General features: G+C 37.8%; 2 protein-coding genes across 2 annotated transcripts; one reads left to right on the forward strand and one right to left on the reverse strand.

The window, feature by feature from the left end:
* Positions 1–737: 737 nt before the first annotated feature.
* Positions 738–1,895, reverse strand: LOC144633935 (D(1A) dopamine receptor-like). Its single transcript, XM_078492865.1, has one exon. The coding sequence runs from the start codon at positions 1,819–1,821 to the stop codon at positions 892–894; it is 930 nt and encodes a 309-aa protein (XP_078348991.1). The 5' UTR covers positions 1,822–1,895; the 3' UTR covers positions 738–891.
* A 3,798-nt stretch (positions 1,896–5,693) lies between these two features.
* LOC144633078 (histamine H2 receptor-like) lies at positions 5,694–7,330 on the forward strand. Its single transcript, XM_078491856.1, has one exon. It carries the CDS (start codon positions 5,905–5,907, stop codon positions 6,997–6,999), a length of 1,095 nt encoding a protein of 364 aa, XP_078347982.1. The 5' UTR covers positions 5,694–5,904; the 3' UTR covers positions 7,000–7,330.
* Positions 7,331–10,920: the final 3,590 nt, after the last annotated feature.

A 10,920-nucleotide genomic window follows, 5' to 3' on the forward strand; every position in this document is an offset into this window, starting at 1 on the left:
AATCAATTAAGATTCAACCGCAAACCGTTAAAATCAATGTTTAAAGTGCGCCGACGAAAGTGCCCCTCTTACCCCCCCCCCCCCTCGTTTATAAAAAGCAAATAAACTGTTTGTTTCCATCTCACCAAAAGTAGAAATTCGGGTTTTTAATACAAGGACGTGCGCATTTTCAAAATCGCCAATTTTCAATGTGCAGGTGTTTACAGCAATTTCCCGCCAAATTTATAGCCAATCGCATTATTCTAACTGAACAAACGGAAATTTGAAGGCGATACAATGAAGTTTTCAATTGTAATGCAAAACCCGACACTTGGAAGCTATTGAGACTAAATGCTCGACTTATAGTACTTTGCACTCTAGGCTATTGGTTTAAGAATTGTAAGCAATTTGATGGTTAGTACATCGTGCTTTTGAAAAGACGGTAAATAATATGTGTCAAAGGTGAAGCCGAAAAAAACCCATAATGTTTTGGATATTTTCCCACCAACACTGATAATTTATGGATCAGACAAAATAAGATAGCCCTATGTAAAACCATAGTTAGTTGAGGGGACCCTTCTACTAACTATGGCAACACCTGCTTTGCTCCAAGCTAGGAAAAGTACCCACTAAAGCAAGCATGCACACGGTCCCACAATTTAAATTTGATTTATTAACGTTTTGGTCAATTAATTGGAATTTATCTTAAAAACTCCGAAGACAAATTTTAACGCTATCGGCGCAGTGTCGGTCGACCATGTTTGCTAGCTCGGCCTTAAATCGTTATCATTTGTGTGAGAATAATGAATAATTATTTTACATAGTTTATTATTATCATTATTAGTTTTACTTCGTAAGGTTTACGTCAGTTTATTTACAGCTTCAAAGCATTATATCGTCTTGACAAGTCCATTATTTTGTTTTTCGGGATGAAACCATAATTACAGATATATTATCATCCGATGAGTTTTGACATCGCAGTAAACGAATGGCAGCTTGCCGAAACTCTACTCTGTAAAATGAGTAAATAAATGGGTTTAAAGACGATTGAAGAAACAGGAAAAACAAGGATAACTGGATTAGTATTGGACTGACTAAATCTGCACGGCGAAACAGAAAGCAAAAATTGTAATAAATACGAGGAAGCCAGCATAAGATGTAAACTAACACTACTACAACACACGCTAAAGTGCCTTTCAGTTTTTTAACATTGTTTACTGCTATACGGCTGTTTCTTCTTGAAAAACTTAAACGCATATTGGTAGAATTGGCGGCCTGGATTCTTTGAACTTGTTTTTTGATAACGTACAGGATCCTGAAGTTAATCACCAGTAATAAAAAGAAAGGGAATATGACAAAAATAAAGATAAGGATATTTGAGTAAATTCTGTCAATGTGCAATGCTTCGTCTTTAAATTTACTGTGCTGCCAGATATTTCTTACGCCGGTAACAAGAACTGGTATTCCCCAAACTGCTGTCAAAATTAAAGTCATTTTCTTCTTTGTCATACTAGAGGCATAACGTAGAGGGCTGAAGAAGGCTTCGTGTCGGTCGAGTGAAATAGTCAGCAAATTGAGTATATTTGCTCCAAATGTGACTCCCTTGAGCGCTCTGATCAGCCAGCAGTGCTGAGTCAGCGAATATTTACATCCCTGGCAAAATACGGAGTAAAAAGGCATAACCAGTGCACCCATACATATGTCTGAAATGGCCAAGCTCACTAGATAGATGTTCATGTAGCTGCGACGTAGATGGCGCGTTTTCAGGAACACCGCGCAAGCCAGGCTATTTCCCGCCAAAATGAGGGCAGCAAGGACGCCGTTTACGACCCAGAAGATCATATCTAATGTCAGGTTGCATGGCAGGCCCAAAAATCCTTTTGTTGCGTGAAATGATACGTTGGTAGCCGTCCCAACATGAGAGGTGTTCATGTTTATGTGACTGCTCATCTCTATGTAATACGCCTCTTTGTAGAATGTTTGCTTGAACGTGTTTGCTCAGATCGGAATATGACAACATACTGATTTACGGACGTGATAACTACAGCTTATAGTGAGGTTAATAATCTTTGGTATTACAATTGACATGATATCGGCTATCAATCAGATAAATCCCTCAAAGAGCCTACTTTTCAGACTTTTATTCGTAGCATCTTAAGTTACGAGCCATCCTTTATCTTTTTTTTTTCAATACTAAATGAACTCCATTGTTGGCAAAAATAACATCCGGCCTTATTAAATTCGAAATGACCGATGTGCTAGGAAAATGCACTTTTTATTGCGCCAAACCTGATCTTCTTTTGATATATTTGATGTAGTTTTTCCTCAACGGTATCTCTTTAACGTTTGGGAACCTTTTGTACAGTAAAAAAAGCTGAAAAGTACACAGTTGTGCATTCAATGAAGCTTCGCCGCTTTTTGTGTATTTTTTCCCCTTTTGTAACACAATTAAGACTGTGGAACATTTCTCCCGCACTGTAATATAAAGGCAAATTAAAAGTCACAATAATAAAAGGGGGAACAGAGATTACATCCCTAATTATTTCTTCTTTGGTGAGATAACAATGCGCGTATATTTATTACATTTGAGCCTTTTTAAAATTCAATTTTAATCTCGGACAGTTAATATCAGGTAAAGCTACAACTACCAATGTAAATAGTACATTTATTAATTTTATCCAGCGGGGAAAATCAAATAGAAGCGAACATGGAGGGGTCTTTTTTATCTTGTCCGTTCAGGAAATGTGTAACGATATCATTTTCTCAATCGACACTTGAAAATTGCTTGTTATTTCGCTTTTTATTTCAATGTATTTAGCGCTTTAATGAACTCGCACTTGATTAAACAATATATGGATCAAGAGTACCACACTGCTTGAAAGGCATGAATAGGACACAAAAGGTTGTATTATCATTATTCTAAAGTTCTGTCGTAGATTTTGAAGCCTACGCAATCAAAAGTTAAAAGGAGTTAGGATTATTAACATAACAAAATCTTTTGATCCTGAGGACCAGATTTGACTGTTTTAAATGTGGGAAGGAAACTGGAAAAGCCCGAAAATTTCAAACAATCTAATGCAAATTCTGCATTTTAAACAGCAGTTGAATTACTGATTCGTGAGTTTTCGAATTCATCTAAGTTAAGTGCTGTTTTTCCTGTTTAATGATGCACTCTGTCATACAGTTTCACATGAAGTAACCCTACGTGAGGCTCTCTTGTGATTATTATAGCCTCTGCAGCCGCTTGAAAAATCGAAAGTTTTAAGTGTAGCTATCATTGTTACTTGTCAGATTGTATAGAACATGAATTATGAATATCAACAATGCTGCATGAGTTTGTCAGTTGCAGCTGTTAAAGTTTGCCAGTGAAACTCTAATATTCTGTTCACCTTGAAATTTGTCTTTGTCTCTTTCCGCCAAAAAGTATTTCACAAGGAGCAAAATCAAACGTTTCGCAAATACAGTGGAGACCTCCTTAATCAACCGATCGTCTGAATTTACCAAGAACCAAGAAAGTGGCTGAACATTTATTTTCGTGCCAAAAGAAAGTTTCAATACAAACGTGTCGTAAGGAAGGGTTTTACTGTATTGAGGGTAGACCAAGGAAGGATCCTCTCTTGGTTTAGAACCCATATTTAATATTTTGGAACATCAATTGTATACATTGGTTGCAAATAAATTAATTGTCTACGACTAATACTCAGGGCGAGTGAGTGGTACGTTGGGTCGCGAATAGCAACGAAGCAACCCAAAGATTAAGCAAAGCCGTTGTAAAAATTCAAGTTGCTTTATATTCCCTGTGCATCACAGTTCAAAAGAAGCGATCTGGGATAGAGAGAGCACTGGGAAGGGGAATAAGCTTGAGTGGGATTGAGGAAGGGTTAGTGGGACGGTCCCTCCTTCGATGACTTTCCTTCTCCGCGCCAATGCTGTCTGTACCACCCACCCCCCCCCCCCCCCGGCCAAAAAAAAGGTTCTTTGAGCTACGTTGTCTGCAAGGAAAAGGATTTACTTTTTACTTAACCTTTTCACTCCCAAACGCACATTTGGCGTTATTTGAAGGCGCGGTCATTGAACCACTTGTGACGTCATCAATAAGCCACGTAAGTGGATTTTTGTGATAAGCAGCTGATAGAGCTAGGATTAACCTTTCTATAGGACTGTTCATTTTGAATATCGGTTGCAATCTGACAGAGCTAAGAAAAACACGATCCGTTTTTGGTGCAAAATCGGTGCCTAAACAGGCCAATACACCTGTATTTTTTCAAGGTCCCTTTTCAAGGTTTTCCAATGATTACGTCAAAACTTTTTTCGGCCAGAAGTAAGGATATGAAGCGTAGAAAGTAACAAGAATAAGAAACCCGTAAAAACGAAAGGAAAGGAACGGTTCCGCAAAAAAGTCCATATTTTGGCTTATGTGCATGCACCAAAGTGAAATATTGTACATTTTTACATGGAATCTTTATCAAAATGTTGCTGCAGTGAGAAAAAGTGCTTTTCTAGCAAAGTTTAGGATCATAGATCCTAAAAACTCGCTTTAACGGTTAAAAAACGCGTTTTTGGGGGAAAATTCGCGAATGAAAGGGTTAAGGCATGCTGAGTACCTTTCTCTACCTTCAGGCTTGATTTGCATTCCTGTTGCGCGATTCAACTGTTGTAAAATGTTTGTGTTTACATAACTTACACCGAACATTTTCGATTATTTACTCATCTTCATGAATAATTAAAGATATTTCATGTGGAAATAGTTTAATTTGCAATGTAACAATGGACTTTATTTTTTAAAAGAAGGCTATTTTTGGCTGATTTTATCTTACGTTGAAAGTGTCAATGGCTGATATGATCATACTCTGGAAAAGGTGTGACAAGGGTTTTGTTTTGAGTTTGTAGCTCAAAAATTAATTTTTAATTTTTAAATATTTTATTACTTTTAAGCGTTTTATATTTTTTCGTTCAAAAATCTTTAACGTTTCTGCATTGGAACCTCACTCTTCGGAACCCGTCGAATAACATGGGCACTTTTGCGTGTCCCTTTGGTGTTTGTATAAACCAGGTTGCAATATGTTTTTTAATAATACATATTGGTATAAACCTTTTAAAGAAAGGCACGGTGTTGCGTAGCCTTACTGGTTGCAGAAACATTAATGTTCCCTTTAAGATGTTATTATTTTTTTAGGAATAACATAAACAATATGAAAAAAGAACTACCAAAACCTATATTACATACGTATTGAAACGGTTTGAATTCACTAATATGCTTTATTCACACAGAGCCAGGTGGAAATTTTCCATTTTTAATTTGTTTTGTTCGTTTGCTAACGAATAGTCATTAACACTTCGCTTCTTTTTTGAGAAACACCCAATGCAATAAAAATAATATTAATATGTCATTTTTCGCTATCGCTAAAATTAGAATCTTTCATGGTCATTTCAGTTTCCAATGATATACAGCACAGCGTCCACGAAATCATTAACTGGGTAAAACTTCTTTTGTATCGAGCTAGTTTTTTTGAAAACAAACAGAGGCGTTCATTTAAACGACACTCGTTACAAAGCCAAAGAGAGTTAACATCGGAGTTAGATTAAATTCAGTAATGCACGCCAACTGGATTTGTCTAATTTTTGCTGTTTAAAGTCAAATAAGATGACAATTTAATGTAAATATAGTTTAAGCTTATACCATTGGCTGCTTGATCAGTAGAGACGTAAATGAATTAATAAAGACTTGTTTTAACTCCCTGTTAGAGTCGTGGCCAAAACAAATATGCTTCATTCCGCAAAGCAAACCACCTGTCTTTTCATTACAGAGCGGCACTGAACTCATCTCGATTGCTGCCAGCTTTTCTTCAAAGGAAAAAAAACACGAAGGTCAAATTCACTTTTTACAACGATCAGGTACAGCAGTTTTCATTTTCATTGGTTGAAATGAAGACTTTGGAGGAGGCAAACTCTTCTGATCGACTTACAGATAGTAGCAAAAACTATCACTGCAGCAAAGCATTAGACGAAGCATTTTTAATCGTTTATGCTGTTTTAGGACTCGCCATTCTCGTTGGAAATACGTTTTGCTGTGTAGTGTTCTTGGCTACGCCAAAGCTTCGAAGGTGCTTCATGAACATATTTTTGGTGAGTCTCGGATTTGCTGATATTTTTGTCGCGACCTTCGTGATTCCAGGCCATTGTGCTTTCTGTACAAGCTGCTCCAAGGATTTTAGTTTGCATAACGTGGACAGTGGAACTTGTGGATTCTTAGACGCTGTGAAGGACTACGTTTGGCTAGCGTCCGTTTTGAGTCTGCTTGGGATTACTTATGATAGATATGTAGCGGTGATTCAACCACTACGCTATCAGTGCAAGATAAACCAGCGCACAGTCCTCAATATTTTGTCGGCAATTTGGCTATTACCCATTCCATTTTCCTTCATAAAACCGATATTGAACGCTGCAAATGTGGACTTTCTTAAAGACGAATCTCGCAGTGAATCTATCTTTGACATAGTCGTGGTATCAGTAATGATTATTCTACCGATGGCGATTTTATTCATCGTAAATATTATGATTACAAAAGCCATAAGAAATCAGCATCGAAAAGTGCAATGCGAAAGAAGTCAAAGCAAGGGGGACTTGAAACCGAAGGAAAGCCGCAGAAAAACAATTTCCTGCCTAATCGTTGTCCTTATATTTCTAGTTTGTTGGTTTCCCCGTTGTTTGCTTAATTTTCTGTTTTTATTTCAAATTCTCGATGCTAAGGGCTTGCGCCTTCTCGAGAAGATCTCATTGGTTTTTCTTTTTGTGCAATCTTCTGCAAACCCTTTCCTGTATTCTTTATACAGAAGAGACTTTTGCCAAGCTGCTAAGAGATTACTTCGACAAATGGTTCCTTTTGGATCAAGAATTTCTCCTTTTTTCAACCAAGTGAGACCTTATCTTGACAGCGAAGCCACGAGTCGAGTGGAACCCGTGTTTTTAAATTGTCAATCTCGACGTCAATCGACTGAAATTAAACTGCAGGAAATGTAAAAGGTTCTTTCAACATACACTAGAGTGATTTGCTCTTGAAACGGTAGAGTTAAGGACCTTTAAAATTAATTTCAGTATTTGTATATAATTCTTGATAATAATCGTCACGAAAACGCTGTACATGTATATAAATGATTCATTCTGTTGAGTAACTCAAACTATAGTAAAAACATAATTTTTGCCATAGTTTTTTATTGCGAAATACATCTGAAGTCTAAAGTCACAATAAAATATTATAATTATAAATATGCAGTAAAATTGTTGTTTCCTTTAGAAAACAAAATGTTGTCTGGTTTGGCATGTGCCAATTCGCCAGTCATCGCTGTTCACTTTTCATTTCAGCAGGAGACAAAAACAATAATTAAATTTTAACTTCTGAACATTTTTGCCTATAGAGTTTTATTCCGATGCATTTACAAAAGCATGCTGTACTCTCATTCCAAAAAGCAAAAAGCACTTCATCGGTAATAAAATTAAAAATAACATACACTTTTTTGAAAACTGACATTCTATTAAGGAGAGTAATTAACTTCAAGAATAGGTTTGCTCACCTTTACATTAAAGTGTTGTACCAGCTGCTACGGCATGACAGGTCATTTGCGCTTATTCTAACAACTTCACAAAAAGGAACTTTGAGAAAACTTAGAATGACGTTGCAAAATGGGGTATCGCGTGAGGAGACTTTTCCGTTTGACGCGCGAAAAATGACACGTTTGTGCAACAATGTAAATTTGCCCAAAGTGCAGTTTTTTATCACACAGAGAGAGCATTGTGAGAAGTGTTCAATTTAATTAAAATTGGAAAACATCAAGAACGTTGACATAGTAGAACTGTGGTCAGGTGGCAGCATGGATCCATATGAATATATAATGTCATGTGACTGACAGCCTTCTATCGTGAATCCCACTGTAACAGATCTGGTGAAACATTGATATGCCGCAAAAATTCGATACAAAACTCTCAGAAGGACAGCCAAAAAGCCACCAGAGTTTTTCTCGAGCCCGAAAAACGGACGACAACAAAAAGAGCTCGTCCTACGGTTTAAGCAATAACAAATTCCCCGAATTCGGCCAAAATGACCTTTAAAAACACATTATCGAACATCAATATTTCCTTCCGTATGGTAAAGGTATAAGCCTTTAATTTCTTGGGTTCGGCGTATTTTCGCTGCGACATAATCCCTATCACAGGGAGAAAAAAATATTCCACAGGGGATTTGTTAAAATCATTTAGAGGGCCTTTTATAGTTAGTGAGGAAAACTGGACCGAGCATCCTCGGGCAATTAAAATGCACGAGAACGAGGTCAGTCGCAGTCTAGCCTCGTTCTTATGCAACTCAGCCTCAGTGCACGACCATTTATAGGATTGGAATAAAGTAACTAATCGTTTCATTAGGTTTTATTGGGTTGTAGCGTTAAGCGAACAGACGTGGCTTTACGATGGGAGAAGGTAATCAAAGCTAATCAAAGATGCCCAACTGAATCTCATAAACTACATAAAAAGCTTTAGTCCATTATGCTTTTGAGCAAGTTCGTGGACAGTGGAACTACACTTGGCCGTCTTGGTGCAGTCTACATAAATTGCAAAGAGACTGGGAACCAGTTAACTGCATGTGGGATCGAGCAAACGTTTTCGCTGTAAAACAAGATGGCGGAAGAAACTTGCGGCTAAAATTTCTGTAATTCTGGCAAATTAGAGAAAGCGTTAGGGTTTGACGTCACTTATGTTTTTGAAGGGTTGGATGACTCGGGGAGGTAGCTGAAACCTTTTCAAACATCAAATTTGGCCAAGTGCAGAGAGAACAACGTGAAACAGTGTTATCAACGAACGCAATAGAAAGGTGAAATATAACTGATGAATATAAAATTGCTATTGAGAGTATCTCCAGGCAGTAAACACGGCTATGCGAGTCAAACAGAAGGGTTGCAAACATTACGTGTGGCCTGCTTTTAAAATTCTGAGCCCGGTTATTGGGATCGTTAATATCGTTTTGATCTTTTAGATCGTTTGGGATCTTTGGGATCGTGTGGATCTTTTGGATCGTTTGAATCGTTTGGAATCTTTGGGAACTTTTGGATCGTTTGGGATCTTTTGGATCGTGTGGGATCTTTTGGATCTTTTGAATCGTTTGGATCGATCTTTTGGATCTTTCGGAACGTGTGGGATCTTTTTTATCTTTAAGATCGTTTGGGATCTTTGGGATCTTTGGATCTTTTGGATCTTTTGGGATCTTTTTTATCTTTTTGATCGTTTGGGATCTTTGGGATCGTGTAGATCTTTTGGATCGTTTGAGATCTTTTGGATCGTGTGGGATTTTTTTGATCTTTTGGATCTTTTGGATCGTGTGGGATCTTTTTGATCTTTTGGATCTTTTCGATCGTTCGAATCGTTGTGGGATCTTTTGGATCGTGTGGGATCTTTTGGATCTTTTGGATCGTGTGGGATCTTTTGGATCGTGTGGGATCTTTTAGATCGTTTGGAGGAGAGTACAACAGACTTTTTATTTGCTCGATCCAAAATATGCACCGGAAAAAACACCTATACGCAAAAATGTTCAGAAGTCAAAAATTAATTACAGTTTTGGTATCCTACTGAAATGAAAAGTGAACAGCTATGCCTGATGAATGGCACATGCCAACCAACGCAACATTTTGTTTTCTGAAGGAAACTACAATTTTACTGCATGTTTATAATATTTTATTTTGACTTTAGACTTCAGATGTATTTCGCAATAAAATACTATGGCGAAAATTATGCTTTTACTAGCTTGAGTTACAGAACAAAACGAATCATTATATACATGCATATACAGCGTTTTACATGAAGATTGTAATCAAGAATTATATACAAATACTGAAATTAATTTTAAAGGCCCTTAACTCTACCGTTTCAAGAGCAAATCACCCTAGTGTATGTTAAAAGAACCTTTTACATTTCCTGTAGTTTAATCTCTTTCGATTGACGTCGAGGTTCCACTTGGCTCGTGGATTTGGTCAACGACTTTTTCAACGCCTGTCGATAAGCCGGCAATCGCCAAGCATAAATAAAAACATCCAGTGCCACCTTGAGTAACAGTAACAGATCTCTAATCCGTAGAGCCATAAATATATAATACACTCCCTCTAGGGGAAGGTCTGCATACAGCCACACAAACTGGGTGGTCACGGTTGCAATTGATTGTCCCACATCGTACAGACGAGAAATCAATGCGAGATGTTTTTGGGTCCGCGCAGAAAACGCATGATGTAAAATACTGCGAAAATTCGTTCGGTTGTTGCGCCGGTCAAAAGGTCCGCTATTCCAAGCCCAATTATGAAATACGTAGTTGGCGAGCGAAAGCTTTTCTCGGGGTCTTTCCATATTGCTATCAGGAGTAAAATGTTGGCGGATACAGTTAACACTGACATGATGGAAAGACAGACTCCCTCGGCGAGTTCAAACTTCATGTACAACGAGCGAAGATTTTCCACATGGGCGGAGCTATCCGTACTTCCATTCACAGCCATATTCCGGTCTCGACAGGCTGGCTAACAAGATTTCTTTCCTTTCCAGTTAAATCGACTCCTTCTTTTTTCCTCTCTTCTCGGGAGCTAGCAGTGTTAATGTAATAAAATCTAAGATTGTCCTTTCCTATCAGGTTGAGCTTGCGTGTAAGTTTGTTTTCCTATTGCTGTTGTTAATTTTGACACACCAAGACCCACTGACCTCCCCCCCCCCCCCCCAGCGATAAAGAGACCCTGGCTGAGTTATTCGATGAGTCGAGATAAAACAACGTTTGAAGGCTGTTTTTCCTGGCAGCCTTATATCCGTTGTTGCTTGTATGCCCACGGCGATATCTCCTTAGGATACTTCCCTCCAGTTGAATAATTTTTCAGCTCATTTGAAAAACAAAGCAATCAATATTCAAACATTTTCCTTGAT

This window comes from Oculina patagonica, chromosome 12 (assembly GCF_052425735.1).
Source record: "Oculina patagonica isolate OP01 chromosome 12, crgOcupat, whole genome shotgun sequence".
Taxonomy (NCBI): Eukaryota; Metazoa; Cnidaria; class Anthozoa; order Scleractinia; family Oculinidae; genus Oculina; species Oculina patagonica.